The following is a 19,976-nucleotide window of genomic DNA, read 5'->3' as shown; positions in this document are numbered from 1 at the left end:
TAGAATAATCAAAATAATCTTTTGGGGCAGGAGAGGAGAGGGGCAAAGTTGGAAGACTTATACTACCTGACTTCAAGAGTTTTCATAACGCTACAGTAGTTAGGAAACGACAAAAAAAATAAATAAATAAAAACACCAACATGCCACAGAATGTAGATACACAATATTCCACAAAACATAAATCAAATTAGTAATACAGCATTCCTTTAGGATAAGTATATAGATCAATGAAACAATTCTAGAAATAGAAACATACTTAAAACTGACATTTATTCTAACAAAGGCACTACAGCGACCCATCTGGGAAAAGCCGCTCCCACAGATGGTGCTGGAGTATCCGGACAGCCCCCTGGGGGAGGAATGAGCCTCAAGCGCTGCCTCACAACACACGCAAAACGGACTCAAGACAGATCTAAATGTAAAAGCCCGAACTGTGCAGCTTTAGCAGGAGAATACAGTACCTTTGTGATCTGGGCAAAGGTTTCTTATAGGCCACATAACTATAAAAGAAAACAAAACAAAGTGGGTTTCCTCAAAATAACAAATATCGGCTCATTCAAAGCCACCAGCAAGAAAATAGCAAGCCTCAGACTGAAAGAAAATATTAGCAAGACGTATCTGACCAAACACCGATATCCCAAATAAACTTCCACAACTCAATAATAAAAAGTATAGTAATCAAAAAAAGGGAAAAAACAGCAAGACTAGAATACAGAAGGAGGATACACAAATAATTACCTAGCAGGTGAAAAGGGAGCCAATGTTATTAATCATTACGGACACGCAAGGTAAAGCCGTGAGATACCACGACGCACCCACAGAACGGCTAAAACCGCAAGGACAGACACACCAAGTGCTGGTGAAGCTGTCACACAACGTGAACTTTCTCAAACATTGCGTGTATGACTGCTGAGCGGTACAGCCACTTTGAAACAGTCTGCCACTTTTTTACAAACCACGGGGCTGTTTTGGTTTTTTTCTGTGAGACGGCTCTACTAGCGCTTAGTTGTCTTTAACGTCATTCAAACAATCTTGTTAGACTGTATTGTGACAGCTGTCCTATCGGCATGCATGAAAAAAAAGTTATCGAAATTGGCGAATTTTTGTGTAGACATTTTAATATTGAAGATGGAAGAAAATATGCAGCATTTCCAGCATATTATGCTTTATTATTTCAAGAAGGGTAAAAACATAACTGAAACACAAAACAAAATTTGTAAGTGTATGGAGAAGGTGCTGTGACTGATCGAACGTGTCAGAAGTGGTTTGCGAATTTTGTGCTGCAGACATCTCGATGCTCCACAATCAGGTAGGCCAGTTGAAGGTGACAGCGATCGAATCGAGACATTAACTGAGAACAATCAACATTATACCACGTGAGAGAGAGCTGACGCTACTCACAATATCAAAATCAATAAAGTTATTGGTGAAAATGAAAAATGTCTTTTACTTTACAGAAAAAACTAAACAAGACTTTTTTGGCCAACCCAATACTACCATACATACAAATACAATCCAGCAATCCCACTGCTATGTACTTACTCAAGAGATACGAAAACATTATACCCACGGAAAGAACTGCACTTGACGTTCATAGTGGCTTTGTTCATAACACCCCAAACTGGAAATAGCCCAGGTAGCTATCGTTAAAGAATGAATAAAAATACCGCTGTATTCACACAACATAACATCACTCAGTAATAAAAACGGAAAACCTAGTAATTCTTGCCGTAACGTGGGTCAATCTCAAAAGCACCCTGAATTGAAGTGGCCTCACATGAAGGGGTACATATGCTGTACTTCCCTTTGTGTGAAGCTGCCCTGGGGAAGGCGGACTGACTGGGAAGCATGAAGGAACTTCCTGCAGGGATGGTCTTGTTCTCCATCTCGGCGTGGCTTTAGATTGCACAGGCAAACGCACCAGTCAAAACGTAGCTAATGGAAACCATAAACAAGTATCAAACTCTAATGATGTACTTGCCTAAGCATTTAGGGAGAAGTGTGTGAATGTCTACAACTTACTCTAAACCACAGGTGGCAAACACAAGGCCCACAGGCTGAATCCAGCCCTCCACCTTGTCTTATCTGGCCCGGAACCTTGTTTCTACCCAGCGGCAGCTCCTATCTCTCGCTTAACTGTTAAGGAGTAGTTACATTTATACAGTCCTAAACTTACATTTGGCCCTTTGAAGGCAACCATGAGGCTGATGTGGCCCCCGGTGAAAATGAGTTTTGATACCCCTGCTCTAAACTGTATCTAACAAGATGGACGGATACACAGGGGGAATCAGGACAGAGAGCTATGACATTAAGCGAGTACAACAAAATATTAACTGTAGAATACGGGTCTTCACTATAAAACGCTTTCAATTTTTCTCTGTGTTTGAAAGTTTTTATAATAAAAGGTAGAAAACTCCAAGACATAATCAAATATAACCTTCAAGCCCTGGCCTGTGCGGCTCAGTTGGTTGGAGCATCGTCCTATAAACTGAAAGGTCGCAGGTTCCATCCCCAGTCAAAGCACATGCCTAGGCTGCAGGTTTGGTCCCTGGGTCCAGGAGCATACGAGAGGCAATGTATCGATGTTTCTCTCCCTCTCTCGGCATCCCTTCCCCTCTCTCTAAAATCAGTAAGTATGCCCTCAGGTGAGGATTAAAAAAATACATACATAAAACCAGTTGAAACTCTGATGTCAAAGATAATTACAATTGCTTTATTATCTAAAACTAAAAACAAAGACATAAAGCCTTAGGGTTAGGGCTAGGGTTAAACTACTAAACAAAAAGCCCCTGCACAACTTCAGTCCTTTCTGTAAGACTTACTGTAACAGTGCTCTGGGCTAATTATGTTGATAGGCTACACGGTTAGACAGGTGCACTCTCCGCTGCTCTTCCTTAACTTGCTCCTCAGTAAAGACAGCGTAGGGCTCCTGCCACCGTGCCTGCTCCTGTGGGGACTTACAGCTGGGACTTCACTTGCTGCTGTAGACGTGCGGGGCAGCACTACTTCAGGAACTCACCTGTTCTCTCTACCTCAACCCACTGGTTCTGCGATCTCCCTCAATTCGTTCTGCACAGAAATTTCATTATTTTGTTCCAGGTGTCGCTCTTTCTCTTCATCAGCTTGGACACTGCAGATTTAGTATCTCCCGTTATATTCTCCATAATATTAAAAATTTTAAGAATCTCTCATTTTTCTCTAGAACTACCTAACAGTCAGATATTGGGCCTCTGGGGCTACTTCTTGATCTCCATACCTTTTTGCCTTTTTATTTGACTTTCAAGTCTTCTCCTTGCCATTCTATTACTTTTCTTTTTAGCATCTGAGTTACCATTTCAGATGTGAGTTTTCTTACAGTCCTGTCCCAAGTTTATGGCGATGTAAGAAGCTTCTCACATCTGACAATGGTAATCTTTAAAACGTTCTTCTGTTCCGTGTTATTGGTGTCTTCCTTATCCCTTTTAGTCCATTTGTTTCTTCTGTCCTTTCACACACTCATTAATCCTTAGTGATAAGGTGCTAAAAGACCAACTAGCACTGCCATTGGCCTGCGCAAGGCTGGTGGGCCACAGCTCTGGGTCTCACCCAGCCGGGGGTTGGTCATTCCCCGCCATGCCCTCCCTTGTCAGGAAGAGACTTTATTTCTCAGGGCCCCCCGTTTTCCAAGAACTGGGCTGTCGCCAGCACCAGCCCCGTATTTGGATATGGAACTGGAGCCCCATCACTCTAACCGCTCACCTTCTACCATGGGCTCTGTTAATAGCTCCTGCTCCTGGTGACCCCTGCCAGACCCCCTGTCCCTCAATTCTAAGATGGTCCCAGTCAAAGTGTCCTAAACACCAGCAACAGTTCCCGCCTGGGACGTAGGCTCTTTCACGTGTTCTGTGCTTGGGGGCAGAATATGATTCCGAACCTCCCCCTCGCCCCCCAGGCGCTGTCCAATGGGGCAGGCCCAGGGCCATGGGGCCAGCATCCTCTTCTCAGTGTCTTCTAAGCTGAGGCTTCCTGTACCCTGGTGATCAGCACCCTGCCTCCACCAGCCTCTCATCTTCCAAAAATACTGTTGCATTCTTATCTATAATGTCCTCTCATTTTCTGTCTTCATTATTTTACTATCATTTTGGTGATGTCACAAATGGGAAAGTCAAAACACATTTCAGCAGACACCCAGTAATTTGCTCCTTTTATGTTCCATTTCTACGGCCACCACCCTAACATACCTTACACATCACACCTGAATTATTCTCCCCCTGCCTCTGACCTCTGATCTCGGGGTTTAATCCCACCTGGTTTCCACATTAACATTTGTTTATATCAAGTCATTCAGTCTCAAGTCATATATCCATCCCAATGGACCTATGACTAAACAAACAAACAAACAAGAAAACCCCCCACCTCACTTGATTTTCAAGATGCACCAGAACCTGGCACCATCCTTTACATCCAAGCTGGCTGAACTACCCAAGTCATCTAGTTGTCTGCACACAGCTCTCCGCGCTACGGAAGGTGTCCTCCGACAGCACGGCTTCCCACTTTCACAGCCACCCTTCTGCCTCTGGCAAGACTTCCCGTCTTCCCCTCCTTGTCTATCGTCATCCTTGGAGGTCCACACAAAACCTGTGGGTTCATGAAACTTTCCAGCCTTGGAAGCATCGAAACCTTTGTCCCCCCCTTAGCATGTCCTCTGCAATGTCAGCTGTCACACCACACATCAGACACTCCTGAGGACGAAGGGAGACTGTCAGCGTTCCCCATCAGAGACACGCCACCTCACACACGCACACCCCCGCATGCCACTGAGCAGGCCTGAGAGATATAGCTTATACCTGAAACATAACAAAAATAAAACTATAAGCCAGAATAAATATCTACAGAACAAGGAAGTAAAATAGCATACCGAATTTCAATATCCAGGTCAGAATCCTAAAATTTACTGGAAAAAAATCAAACAAACCCCGACCTAACTATGAATTATTAGAAATAAACATATCATGCACTTGGAGCCCCATCTGCCAAAAGTAATTTTGGTGTCAGCATTTCTAACGGTATGTAGGTAACAGAATCAGCTGTTCAGGCAACTCCTATTTCTGACTGAGGTCCAAACATTATCGAAGCAATCACAGAAAACCGAACTTTCCCATGGTCTCTAGCAAAGATGCTTGTTTCTGGACCACACAAGAACAGCCACAAGCCGTCAGATATAAGCTCAAAGTGATGCAATGTCAGGAGATCCCTTCTGTTCACTTGCCAGGACGTTTCAGGCCAAGTTCCTTGTCAGGATCAATGACCAGGGAACCACTTGTACAAAAAACCAAAAACCCTGCAGATACGTTCAGTTTCAACTAGGAAACTGTGTTAAAGATTATTTGAATTACACACAAGCGCTCGTCTGCTATGTGCAAGCGTGGGTACACCCATGGGTGGAGGCACCCAAGCAGGTGGCTACCGGGCTGCCTGGGTGGCTGGGACGTGAGACACAGAGGGCAGGACCCTTCCCCTGTGTGCCCTTTTGCATTTTCATATTTTACAAGATTACTTACCTAAGAACCAAAGATTGCATGTTAGAAAGCCCCCAAATGCATCTACTCTTGAGCTCATGCAGTGTTCCCGGGAAACAGCTGTAGCCCCCACACTAGGCAGCTGTGTCCAGCTGCGGAAGAGGCCAGCCACAGCCTGCTGTTTTCACGAAGAGGAAGCCGACACAGTTTGTGTACAAATGGGTGTCCTTCTGAGGGAGCAGCAACCACCTGTCACACAAGAATGACACCAAAGGCAGCAGCACGGCCCACCCCTGGGCAGACCGGGCGGGGCTGTGCCAGCATACCACCTTCACTTCCTAGTTTTCACTTCTTGGCTTCAAATCAACCATACCATGTGGGGAAACGCTACTGGAAAAGAAAAAGGCAGACTCCAGTGAGCTTGCCAGACAGAAAGCACCATGGCCGTCGAGTGCACTGTGAGGGAGGGGAGCCAGTCGGTGGCTGAAGGATGCTGCCACAGGCACACTCCCGAACTCCTGCGGAGGTATTCTGGGGTGGGCAACTCCCGCCTCCGGCCTCCAGCTGCTCTGTCTGTAGGAAGCGGGGCTCCTCCTTCCCCCTCACAGGCCACACTGCCATGCACCACTCCAACACATGCACCATTACATGTTAATAAATCATTTACTTTCTAAGATCAATATTAAAACAAAATAAATATGATCAATAATTAGGAGAAAAATGGTCAAATCCAAAATTATTTTTAAGGCAAAAACAAAATAGATTAAGAGGAAAAATTAAGCCCTGGCTTGTATGGTTCAGTGGTTGAGCACCAGATTGCAAACTGGAAGGTTGCTGGTTATATTCTCAGTCAGGGCACATGCCTGGGTTGTGGGCCAGGTCCCCGGGTGGGAATGTGGGAGAAGCAGTTGACTGATGTTTCTCTCACACACATTGATGTTTCTCTCCCTCCTTCTCCCTCTCTTCCCCCTGTCTAAAAAATAAGTAAAATATTTGAAAAAATTTTTTAAAAAGAAGAAAAGTTAAATATAGAAGAAATAAGGAAACGACAAACCACCAAGAGGTAAAATAAACTAAAAACCTAAAAGGCAATAAAAGACGCTTCATTCAGTAGACAATGGGTTAGTTGTTTTATACTAAGGCACCCAGAACCTGGCAAACCCACATATTTGACCTTTAAAACTGGAGGCTCTTTTTGGAAGGTGCCCTGGAAGCTGTCTTTGGAAGCACAGACACCTGGTCCTCTCGAGGGTCCACCCAGGTTCCCTGCGGGCAGGTGGGGACGGTGTGGGGAATGGCAGTTTGTGGTAAAAAGCCAGGTCTGCTTCTGCACACCTCATCACCCTGGAACTGTTCAATCGCTTGCCAAGGCATACCTTTTGCAGGGCTATAGGGACAAGTCAGTGTGGAAGGGGTCCCATCGAATGCACGGAGATCTCATGCAAAGCCACACATGCTCGCTCATCTTTCCAAGGTCATTTCCTGAATGCCTTCCCTGCCTGGGGGCTGGGGCCAGGCAGGCCCTCCTGCTCTGGGAGTGGTGGCGGCCTCACTCTGGGTGACACACACAGGCTCTGGAGACAAGGCAGAGGTCTGGCTGTTTCTGGGACCCACAGCACTGGGCCTCACCTAAAGGGGCGAGGGGAACCAATTTGAGACTTTCAGTTACTACCGAACTTAAACCCCATTTTTACTTTCTAAAAGTTAATGCAATTAAAAAAGCAAAACTAAACAGAACAGAGCCATTTTCTACTGCTACTTCTTACTGAACTGGGGCTTAAGAGTGGAAATTCCAACAGCGAACTTGTATGAAGATCATTTGCAAAGATTTGCACTAAAAGTTAAACTAAAGTTAATACTCCCCATTCTCACACGTCACCACGTGGACCACCTGTACAAGCCAGCCAGAGCAGCAGGCCCATGCCCACCCCTACCCGCTACAGTCTGCCTGCAAAGTTATAAAAGAACTAAGTCTACTCCAGGCTGTGGTTAGGCAGGATTTTGAATGGAAATATCCCTGACAAAGCAAATCACTTCACACCTAATAGCAGATTCCAAAACCAAAAACTGCTGGTAATTGCTTGGAACTGACTGTAAGATTTGTTTACAAATACAGTGCTCTGAGTATATACATCATGAATTTAAAAAAAAAAGCTAAACATACCATATTCATACTAATAGAAAACAAAAACTCAATTCTAGAGGCAACTATGCAATATAATTATAAATTCTGTGTGTTTTCTCAAGGATAGATACAATTTCTCAATCCTAAAAACTACTCTAACAGTACCAGCTCAGTAGCAAGCGGTAGAGACAATTTACATTTGCCTAAGGGAAATAAACTGCATTTTAAAATGCATGCTATATATATATATACTGGAAATCTAGAAAGCATAGGTCATTAAAAAAATCATCCTTAATTAAGTCCAATACCTACAAATCGCCACTTTCAATGTGGTGCTAGATAATTTTTTTTCAAAGTAGAGAGGGTGTGCTGGGGGTTCACAGAACACATACCACTTTATATCCTGCTTTCTCTCTTACTGCAAATATTATTACGTATCAATGATTTTTCAATATGCTTTAATGACTATTGATGGCCATTAAATACCAAATCCTTATGGTTAAGGACTGAGGTTGCTTTCCACCATTTCCTATCACTAAAGTATTCTGAATAGCTCTGCACTTACAATTTGAATACAACTATTTCCTTAGGACAGAGTTAAAAGTTAAAACAAAACAAAAGAAACACCGGACCAGAGTACGTCTTTACGTCTTTATATTTCTAAATTTCTCTCCAGGAAGATCTGAGCAAACTAACATTCCCAGGTGACTGGAGAGCTCCGGCTCCCTCCACTCTTGCCAACACTGGCTATAATCATTTCTCTAAAACTCTTTTCAACCGGATAAAGTTTTTTAAATCCTTCATTTCCTTAATAATTATGAGGTTGAACATTTCCCCGTATTCCTACTGACAACTCAGACCCCCGCCCAGGGCCCGTGAACTGTGCCACTGAAGTCAGGGCCCTGGTTAAATGCGGATCCTAAAGATGCTGTTGTGCTAATTTACGAGGGAAGTCGAGTCTGATCCTCGCTGTACTGGTTGGAGAGAAAGATTTTGAAAAGACAGCCTAAGAAAACAGAATAAAATAATTCACTGCAAGGAGAAAAACAGAACCTCAAAGTTTATGAGAACTTATGCAGATAGATAGGAAAAAAGAGAAAGACACCAACACAGAAGTTTCAACTGATTCCAAGGGAAGCTAAAATTATGACTCAAGGTGTATAATGACGGCAGGAAAAAAGAAAAAAAGACAAGAAAGATTTTGACCTGAAAATGTGGGCGGGCAGACCTGGGGCCCTGCAAAACCAGTGAGGACCTCAACCAGACAGCTCGGGGGTCTGGACTGGAAGAGAGTGGGTGCCCCGGCCAGGCCACAGGGACCCTGCCTCGCGCTATATTCCCTCCCTAAGAGTCTGCTCCACAGCAGGACCCAGGCCTGTCCTCTGAGCCAGGCCTGACACCAGAAATAGAACGGTGTCCAAAAATGATAAGAAATTTCATTTCCTATTTCAAGTTCAAAAGTAAGGAAGCCCGACTATTATCTACCCACGCGCACAAGAATACTTCCATTACTTTACTGCAAAAAGAAAAACCCTCGTTGCACCGTGACTGCATAAACACACGTGGGACATGGCAGAACACGGGACTGCAAAGAAGTGTTCCACAGGCAGGCAGAGAGTGGGAGGGCGGGCTCAGGGCTCAACCTTTGGAAGAAAATGAAGCCTCTGTGAAGGGACCAGAAACAAAGCTAAGTGAACATGATCCTTCTGACTGCAGAAGCTCTGGGACCTCCTTTTCTTTCTGCAAATTCCCTTCTCTTTCCTTGGCCATTTTGAGTTGGAAAATCAGGAAAACCATTCATGCTGCGCTAATAGCCCATCATCCCGTACTACGACGTGTGTAAGTGACAAAGGTTCCCAAGGGCTCTGAAATACCGTTTCACAGCCAGAGGCAGATTACTTTCTCTAGGACCCATGTCAGGGTTCTCCAGGATAAACAAAAGGGAACAACCTAGCTGTTAGCTGCCAGCTGGACTTAGGGGAAGAGAAGGGTTCCCCTCTTGTTTGTGCCTGTTTTTCCGCTCCAGCCTTTCTCAACAGGCTCCTGCACCCATCCTGAGGAGCCAGGCCTAACTCTGAAGCGTGGTCCCAGATCAGTGACCCGTCCTTCTCCCCAGGACCAAGAGTGCCTCCGAACCTGAAACATGACCTCACAGTCCCAACTGTCACATGCCCCTGTAAACAAGCCTGTAGGAGATTATTTTAAAGGGTGGTACAGTTAAGTGGTTCCATGGGAGACTGCATATACACTTGTAAGAAAACTTTTTAAAAAGCTGTTATGCAAACTAAGGCTGGGCTAAAACTGCAGGAATAGCAATACACAGTTTCAAGAAGTACTACATATGTTTAAGTGACTTAAATGGAAGTGAAGATGTGCTCTAGAAAAATGTGTCAGATGACTCAAAGTTCCGCTTTCGCCAGTAACACAGATACAGAAAATGCAGGTGAAGGCTCTGGCCAGGTACTCAGATGATTTGGGAATCATCCTGATAGGCCAAGGCTGTGGTTTCGAAATTCGGTCAGGGCACATATAAAAATGAACCAATGAATGCACAAATGAGTGGAACAACAAATTGATGTTTCTATGTTTCTCTCCCCATCCCCAAATCCCATTCCCCTCTCTAAAATCAATCAATCATCATCACCATCATCATCATCATTACCACCACCTAAGGGCCACAGAGTGGATAAGGGCAGTCTCTAGACTCAGACTACTAAGTTTAGGCATGGTCACTTAGTAGCTGTTGTAACAATTAGGCAAGTGACTTGAGCTTTTGGAGACCAGGTGTCCGATACCAAGAGAGAAGGGTTACTACCACCACCCTCCTGGGCAATGCAAGCTTTCAGTGAGTTGTAGGTGGTCCCTAGCACAACGCCTGACACACAGGACTCAAACTGTGCCTGCGATTCCATAAATAATATCTAAAGATCTAAAGTCAGATTTGCCACTCTTAATTAATGTATGAAGCTGTTATTGTCTCAGACCACATTAGAAAGCAAAGAAGAACACTCAAGTTAAGAGTGGCATTCCTAAAATAATTAAAATTGCAGGTATCAGAACTACAAATTGGTTATTTGTAGAATAAAAGCATTCAATAATTGCTACAAGCATACAAAGTTTCTACTTTCTTCAAGTTTTAAGAGCAAAAACATCCTACTGGGCAAAAGACCAATCTCATTTAGTCAAAAATTACTTAAGAAATTCCCCAGAGACATGTCAACCAAATTTCCTTGCTTTCCACACTAATGCTCCCTGTGTTTTGCAAACCAGAAATCAGACCAAGTGCCTTGTCTCACCTGTGGAATCACCATCTTCATCTCTATTACTTACAAGAATTAAAAAAAAAAAAAAAAAAAAAAAAAAAAAAAAAAAAAAAAAAAAAAGGCCATGCCCAGCAAGCCACAACCCTCTCAAATGGAGTAATACCCTCTGACTGGCAAAGACTCTATCCTGCTTAAAAGTGTTCTCCACATCACATGACCCAGCAATCCCACTCCTCCGCATGGACCCAAGAGAACTGGAGACGCAGGCCCCACACAAACTCACACACAGCCTTCCTGACAGCTGCGGTGTCCGCACAGCCCAACGTGGACACGGCCAGATGCCGCCACTGGCGAACGGACAAATGCATGGCACGTCTAACGACTCGGCCACGAGGACGAAAGGGTGCCAACACCTGCTACAAAAAGGAGGAGCCTGGAAACACTGTCCTAAGTGAGAGAAGGCAGTCACGAAAGGCCACACACGGTGTGATTCCCTGTCTGTAAAATGTCCAGAACAGGCAAATTCCGACAGACAGAAAGTAGTAGGTCAGGGGTTGCCAGAGGCTGGGGAGGAGAGAGTGGAGAGTGACTGCTAACAGGTACCGGCCTTCTTTGAGGGGTGACAAAACTGTTCTAGAATTAGACAGTGGTTATGGCTGCACAACGGAACACACCGAAAACTGCTGCCCTGTGCACTTTAAAAGAGTGAATTTTGTAATATGTAAATGATATTCAATAATGCTGTTACTTTTCTAAAAAGCATTCTACAGTTAAGTGGATATACACATTATGAGTATATATTCACACGTACAATAAATTTTAAATTTAGAGAAGAATGTATAGTTTTGTATCTATTTAAATTAATGTTAATTTTTTTAGGACTCTAAAATATTAGCATAGTTGAGGGCATACTGAAATATCACATAACCGAGTCTGACAATCATTGATACTTATTGATTTAAACTTAAAAGATCCATTGAACTAGCTCGTTTAAACTCCTAGAACCAGCAAATCAGCAGCAATCTGCTCTCTAGTAAGGTAGCTTAAAGTTCAATTTGTTACACTCTCCATAACCTCCGAGGCACACAGTATGCCTGCAAAATGAACGAGTGAAAGACTTTTCGGAGACCCGATCTGTAAACAGGGTGCAGAGAAAAACTTCTGCTCTGGGTGGTGACCCTCCAGATGGGGGTCAGAGAGCAAATGTCAGCTTTGTGCACCAGACCATTTCTGAGGCAGCCCCTCCACTCTGCCCCATGGGCCATGTGGAAACTACGCCCCCTGCCCTAACCAGCGCTCTCTGACAGCACTTCCCGCCACGAGAGAAGTCGTCTGTTACCTACAGAGCATTTGAAATACGGCCACTGCAACACAGGAACTAACATTTTACTTAATTACCTAATTTTAATGATTTCAAATGTAGGCAGCCACAGGGAGCTTGTGGCCATTGCACTGAACAGCACAACTTTAGACCACCAACTAGCCAGTTTCACCTCTGTTCAAAAAATGTAGAAAGAGGAAATGAATTAATTTTTAAAGCTAAAAATGAACTCAGGATTTTATCACACGCTGAACTGGAAAAGAGACAACTTGACGTCCAATTTCTAACAATCCACAGATCATACTAGTAAACAGACTTCTAAAGCCAACTGAGCTCAGCTTCCACAGTAGGATACGTGTAGAGTTCCATGTATCTGGACTTGGCCATACTCTGTCTGGTGTACACCTGCTGGATGCCAGCTCGGAGGTCGTCCCAGATCTGGTCGAGGCCAATCTGCTTCAGTCCGTGGGGATTCTGACTCCTGTTCGATGACATTGTGAGCAGTATTCTGACAGTGTCCAGTGCAGCGATCCTTACTCAAGGTGCAGCTAATTCTCCATTAGACGAAAATATACAGTATCATTCCAAATTTATTCACAGCAGCCCAGAAAGGATGTCCTTTAACTGTAGAGAATGAAATCGCATCGCAGGCAAACCTGAAGAAGAAATAAAGTGAATGAATTAATTCTTTTTCAACACCCTGGGGTGGGGAATAGGGTACCTGTCACACACTGATACAAGTAGTCTGTAGGCGTTAGCACCACGCTAACCCGAAGATTAGTAACCTGTGTGTGTGGAAACACTCCTATTGTGTGACATGTCTATAGAAACATGATTCTTTACACATTTAGTTAAAATCTTGAAGACTGTTAGTGCCCACGGGAAAAGCTGGGTAAAACTTGCACAGGGACAACTAACATGTTGCCTTTCTTTTGTCTTCTAAAAGCATCAAAACTTCAAGGGTATTATTTGACTTAGGTGACAATCAGAAAGACAAACTTAAAGAATGAAAAACAAATAGCTAATAAATAGGAAAAAACATTCACTCTCATTAGTTACCTGTGAATTTTTATATTTTTTCACTCAGCAGCTGACAAAATGCAAATAAGGGTGAAGCTGGAGGTAAAGAGCAATGTTCGCTCTTTTCAGATGTGTGTTAAGACTTAGCAAAATTTAAAATGTCCTCTGAATCCAGGGAGAGCTGGATTTGAAGCTCAGCCCCAACCTACTAGGTATGTGGTCTTGGGTAACTTACTTAACTTCTCCCTTCTCCAAACCTCAATTTCCTAGTCTGCAAAGTGGGGCAAATCATTTTCCTAAATAGTTGTGAAGTTTAATTAAGCTAGTGTACACAAAATATTTAACACATAGTAAATGCCTGACAAATGGTAATTACTATTATTTTTAAGTGTCCAAAGTGACTGCAAAATACAATTTATAATGCTCCAGGATCTTAGGTCCACAGATGAAGGGCCTTAGCTACACAACACTGTATTAGGTCAGTATTTGCCCATGTGCCATACTACAGACACACGTTAAGGATCGTCTATGTACTCACATCACAATACGTAGGTTTTTAAGGAAGTATTTCTAGTGTGACATTAAGGAGCACTGAATTATTGTGATGGTGCCAGAAATAATGTTGGGAGGTAAACAGCATCCAGAACAGTAAGAACAGGTTGTTGACCTGACAGGGCAGGTGTGAGTTCCCCCAGCATGTAATGCTGCAGCCTCAGTGGTGTTACAGCTCTTTGTAAACTCCGGCATAGGAGGTCATGTTTATGGATTAAATCTCAAGTGCCGAAACCTAAATCATCTCTAGTATTTGTCATCTAAGCTATTGGACTTAACGTTTTATGAAAACAAAACATCAGTCCAGATCCTAAGAGTATTTTGTGTCATACATTCAAACAGGTATGTTCAAACGTGGAATAGAAAAACGTCCAAGACTTCCCTCAAGTTTTAGGGAAACTAACAATTCAGCAAATGTTTTCTAAATATAACTTCAGTCTGAGCTTCCTTTCAGCTACCTTGGGAACATCACTCCAACACCCACCAGACAGGCGTCGGGCTGTTTTGTGCGGGTGGTACCACCTGATGGCATCACCTGTGTAAACCCACATCCTCTTCTCTGGCACTTACTTAATTTTCTTCTAAGGGGAAATTACCACTTAAATTCTCCAGCCCGGATTTCTTCTCCGAACTCCAGGCCTGTCTACATCCAAGTGCCTTGGTCACATCTCCTGAGGTCTCAAGCCCAAGAGGTGTACACTGAACTCTGGATCTGCCCCTAAACTCCATTCTCGACCAGTGGTGCACATCTTATTAAGTGTCAAAGCCAACTATCCACAAATCAGAAACTTATCACTTCCCCATCTATTCCTCGTGTGGCAGCTGAGTCTAAGATTATAGGTCTGATTAGATCGTCATCCTGAGAGCAATGGCGGGGGTGGCAGAAAGGGGTCAAGGTCATGTGAAGCAGAGAAATCCTTACTACGGCGCCATCAGATCTCTTCTGTCCCTTCATGTGCGTGCCTCTTACCACACTGTCCCCATTGTCCCCTTGGGCCCAGCCTCACAGACTTTCCCCACTTCTTAGACATGCTGGTCTCCTCCCCACTCCCGAGAGTCTTTGCATTTGCTGTTGTTTCTGGCCGGAAAGTTCCTCTTCTTTTTCATCAAGTTGTTTTCCAATCACACCTCCAGCCAGGGCAGACCCACAAGGGAGCTCCCTGACAAGCTTCGGGTTCGCCCATTTCATAGGACAGTCCCTTTGTAGCTCTCCTTCAAGGTTGGAATTCCACGCCCCAGCCTCACTGCCCTGGTGAGGGGGGTCCCCACAGAGGCCATCTCTCCTGCTCACCACAGAACTTGAGAACCTAGTTCAGAGCCTGGCACACAGCTCAATCAATGTTTTGCATAAATAAATGAAAGAATAAGTAATTGAAAGCTGTATGTTTTTAAAGGATTTAGAAATAAGGATATACCAGTGCCATCGAGCATCTGAACTTGCCGCAAGACCCCCTTTAGAATTGCTACAAAATTCTATCTTGTTTCTTCTAAACTTTTTCTTTCACATTCTAGATTTCAGACTAAAAAGTTTATTTCTTGCTCTTTCAATTATTAATGTTGTATGTTATCCTAGTCATGGCAAATGTATACACAGTTTGACACAGAGTTTAAACAGACTTCTGAGAGTTATAGCAATTTAGTGACCATTATGATTTACTTGACAAATACTCAGGAGGGAGCTATGTGCACCAGGCACTGTCCATGCCCTATCAAATAGTAAACAGACCTGGGCTCCCTTCAGGACACTAATGCTATGGGAAAAGCGTATTTCTAAGACACCCCTGTAGGGTGTTGGCATATAGCGTGCCTGTAACGGTTAACTTTATGTACCATGCATTTGTGCACCAAAAGTATTTGCTCCTAAGAGCCAATTACAGTCACAGATGATTAGAGGTTAACCTTAAAGATGGTTCTGGACCCTTCTTTTATGGATGAAGAGACTGACTCCCAGAAGCAATCCAACAAGTTGAGAGCTCGCCAGAAAGGGGCAGGGCCACATGCGGCGCTCTGGGCTCTCGAACCAGCACCCCCAACACTCTGGTCAGAGTTTTAGGTTCTTTCATCTTTAAGGCTTCAGTTAACAGGGAAACCACTAAAAGAGCCACAGGAATAAAATCCAGATTCACTGATAATCTATTTACTAATCTTAGAAACTCAAAGAGCTCCAATTAAAAAAGCTGATAGTTTGAAACAGCTAACAAATCAGCCCTAACTGTATCAATATTAAATCTATTCAAACAGTTTGAAATTTAAGAAAGCTGAATTTTTTTAAAAAAAGCCTGACATTTAAAAAAAAAACTAAGGACACTGCAAATATCAGAACAGCCTAAAGGATTAAGTTAAGACACCACTTACCACACCAACACTCCTCCACGCCCAAAGACACAGTGGATGTGGGTCTTTTCTACAGCCCTCCACACCCGAGCCCAACACAGTGAGCGCCCAATGTTCTCTGCAGGCTCTCTGCCTGGCACTACACTTCCGATTCAGTCGTGAGTCTTCTTCATCAAGGCTCACCGATACTCTCAAGAGATTGAATATAACCTTTTCATGTTAAAGTGTCAAGTTTTCACTACACACATTTTGGGTCTATTCCACGCACGGAGATACGGTACCACAGCACACCTCAGTTTATATGCAGATTCCACTCAGCTTTTTTTTCTAGGCTTACATTAAAAGAAGTTTTTTAATGAAGTTACTGGAGTGGCATTGTTTAATAAGATCAGGTAGGTTTCAAATGTACATTTCTGTGATACAAGATCTGTACATTGCACTTTGCCTACCGTCCCAGTCGAGCCACCTGTATATTAATTAATCGGGCCCTACCCACCGCCTCACCCTCTCCCTCAGGAAACCACCACACCACTGTCTGTGTCCCCAAGGTCATTTTTATATCCCACAAACGAGTGAAATCACATGGTTCTTAGTTTTTTAAAGGTCACATATGACAAGATGCTCAATGGTGAAAAACTGAAAGCTTCTCCTCTACTTGGCTTTTCTGTGCTTCATTGTTTTCTCTTTCCATCTAACCATTCCCTCTTTCTAGTTGTCCCTGCCTAGTAGCCAAACTTCATTCACAGTTGATCTGAGGATTTCAAAAATTCATGTCCTTATCTTTAAACTGAGAAGTTTAAAGAGGATAATCCTATATATATAATACTGCTTAGAGAGCTTCACATTTATGTACTTAAACATTAATCGCTAATATTGCAGCAAAGAAATCTAAAACTAAGTCTAAAAGCAAACGTTAAAAATAAGCACAACAGGAAAATGTCTTGGGGCAGGGGGGTCACCTACTGACAGCAACTGTGAGCTGCTATCCCCGGCTGGCCTCTCTGGAGAGATGGTAGGACAGAGTTTGGGTGGAAGGAAGGTGCTTCTTAGGGATGAAGCCAGTGAGGTGAAAGGTGGAAGCAGGACTGGGTAGAGGGGCGGTGAACTGTGACCAGCCCCTCCAAACCCCCAGCAGGGCCAGGCCTTTGGCTCTGAGGCAGCCCTGGCAGAATGACTGCTGGCTGCTTTGCGGACCACATACCCCAGGCTGGCACCTCTGTGTCTACCAGGGTGTCCAAATGGACCCAAGATATTCTGGGAATGGAGTTTTCCACCTTAGGGTATGTTTGTGAGTGTTTAACCTGCTTATGCATCTTTTTTGATGAATTAAAGTAATTGTAAAACTGATTGGAAAAGCCTGGGCTGGTGTGGCTCAGTAGAGTGAGTGCAGGCCTGTGAACCAAAGGGCTGCTGGTTCCATTCCCAGTCAGGGCACATGCCTGGGTTGCAGGCCAGGTCCCAAGTTGGGGGCATGTGAGAAGCAACCACACAATTGATGTTTCTCTCCCTTTCTTTCTCTTTCCCTTCCCCTCTCTCTAAAAATAAATATATAAAATCTTTAAAAAAGAAATTGCTTGGAGCAATAAGATACAATAAAGGTGCCCATAAAAGACTAGCTTATCAGTCAATGTTGAATTTTCAGAAATATGCCACTTTACAAGCTATAAACTCTCCATTCCATAACTGGGCCATCAAAATCTGTCAAGAATCTTAAGCAGACTTCATGAAAAGTCAGAAAGGTTCGAACGTTTTTCAGTATTTTCCTAATAGTATATCACATCTCATAGCCAAAAGACTTAGGATGGCCAGAAAGCCAATAGATATTAAAAACAAACTGAACAAAATATATGAGGTCTGTCCAGAAAAAGTATAGCCACCGCTAATATAAGGAGAACGGTTTGTGTGACCTCCAAGGAGATGTCATGGCAGCCAAGGAGAGTGGACTAGAACACACACATGTGAACAACGACACCGTCACTGTACAATGTCACTTCCACAGGGGTGGAAGACGCTGCTGAGTGAGCATTGTACTGTATGGCCGTCACATTCAAAATGACTGAGACAGTAGAGCAACGAATTTGCATCTAATTTTCCATGAAGCTTGAACATTCCTTCGCGGAAACTATTCCAATGATTCAGAAGGCCACAGCTATGGGCACCTGGTGATTGGCAGCTTCGTTGCGGCAATGTACCTGACAGGTATTACATCTGGCAGAGAGTTTTGTGGTCAAACATCAAATCACTCAGGTGACTCAGCCCCACTACAGCCAACATTTGGCGTCCTGTGACTTCTGGCTTTCCCCCAAACTAAATCACCTTTGGAAGGAAAGAAATTTCAGACTGTCAGTGAGATTCAAGAAAATACGACAGATTGGCTGATGGCGACTAGGAGAACTGTGTGAGGTCCTAAGGTGCCTGCTTTGAAGGGGACTGAGGTGTCGCTGTCCTGTATACTATGTTTCTTGTATCTCCTTCAATAATGTCTCTGTTTTTCACATGACATGGCTGGGTACCTTCCGGACAGACCTTGTACACTTAGGAAATCAGGCAGTTTTCAAAAGTACACTGGTATATATGCGGGAGGACCAAAACACGCCCCCGGAATTTGATAAAAAATTGTTTAAACTTCAGTCACCTTCAAAGTACTCTCCATTTGATGCAATATACCTATCAAGATGTTTTTTCCCACTGTTCAAAACAGTTTTGAACTTGTCAATTTTCATGTCTTTTAGTGCTACTGCCATTTTTTGTTTCACTTCTTCCACATCGGCAAAAAGTCCTTTTGAGGACTTATTTCATGCAGGGGGAAAAAGTCACCTGGGGTGATATTGGGTAATTTGGGGCGGGACATGGGGGTCATGCTGTTTTTACTAAAAAACTGCTGAACACTCTGCAGTGTGGGCAGGTGCACTCGTAAATCACCCATCATGAAATCGGCAAATGTGTTGAGTCTGCAAAAAAAATTCACTGAAGCTGAACACAGCCTCTCACAACAAAGCCAGCTGGTGCACTGATACAGATGGGTTCCTTGCACACTTACCTGGCAGAGAAGCCTGTACTAGAAGGGGCCCACCCTCCAGAAGATAATTCCATTTTCTGGGGGGTCCTCCCTCGTAGACCCTTGGCATTACAGGGGTTACTGACTGTGGTCAGGGGCACCCAGGAGGAACACTGAAGTTTTTGGACACAGAACCTACAGATTTCTAATTCACTATTTGGAAGTTAGCGAAACCGAGGCACGAAGTGCAACCTAAGGGCAGCAGCCAGCAGTACCTTCTCATACCAGCCAGTGGCCATGAAGCCTGAATGACAATGCCCACGCACCCCCCCCCCCAATACCTTTCACCTTCATCTCTTCCCAGGAAAGTAAGACAATGGAAAAGCACACAAGAGTCCATGTAAGCAGGTCTAGTGAAGAAGGGAGGCTGTACGCTTAAGGACTTGTCCCACTGAAAAGTCTCTCGTTCCAAGGGGACATGAAAGCCAACATGATCGACATTAAACAAACTCTAACAATTCAGACCATGCACTAATCAAACAACCTGTTTCTCAAGATTAAGAGTGTATAAAATTCCTTCATAGAGTAGAAGTGTGAACTAACAGCTACGAATTCTGAAAAATACATCCTCTCTGGTACCGGTGAGTCAGAGTTTCATCGGCAATGAAAGGGCTGCTTCAGAAGAACACCAACTGGACATCGTCTAACGGGACATGAAGGCCGTTTGGGAAATGCTGGCTCCAGTGAAGTTAAATATTTTGTTTGCTACAAGACTTCAGCGGCCTTAATAAGCAAACATGTCTTATGACTTTCCGTCAGAAAAACAATATAAAGTATCTCCTCAAACTGATTTGGCCAGAGTATT

The 19,976-nt window shown here is 43.7% G+C and overlaps 1 protein-coding gene across 3 annotated transcripts in view; it reads right to left on the bottom strand.

Moving 5' to 3' along the window:
* The window catches only part of CUL1 (cullin 1), an 88,144-nt gene that overhangs the window by 41,170 nt on the left and 26,998 nt on the right, over nucleotides 1-19,976 (bottom strand). Inside the window, exon 2 of one of the 3 annotated variants that reach the window (XM_053926062.2) lies at nucleotides 12,563-12,863. The exons of 1 other annotated variant lie outside the window; for it this stretch is intronic. In XM_053926062.2, the coding sequence (XP_053782037.1) occupies nucleotides 12,563-12,702 (140 nt within the window). In that variant the 5' untranslated portion in view covers nucleotides 12,703-12,863. Of the gene's footprint in view, nucleotides 1-12,562; nucleotides 12,866-19,976 lie in introns of those variants that run through there. One more of the 3 variants, XM_024564445.3, reaches the window with a different exon arrangement.

The sequence above is a fragment of the Desmodus rotundus genome, chromosome 6 (genome assembly GCF_022682495.2).
Source record: "Desmodus rotundus isolate HL8 chromosome 6, HLdesRot8A.1, whole genome shotgun sequence".
In the NCBI taxonomy this organism is placed as follows: Eukaryota; Metazoa; Chordata; class Mammalia; order Chiroptera; family Phyllostomidae; genus Desmodus; species Desmodus rotundus.
Note: the sequence above shows the minus strand (reverse complement) of the source record. Positions and strands in the feature narration are given on the sequence as shown.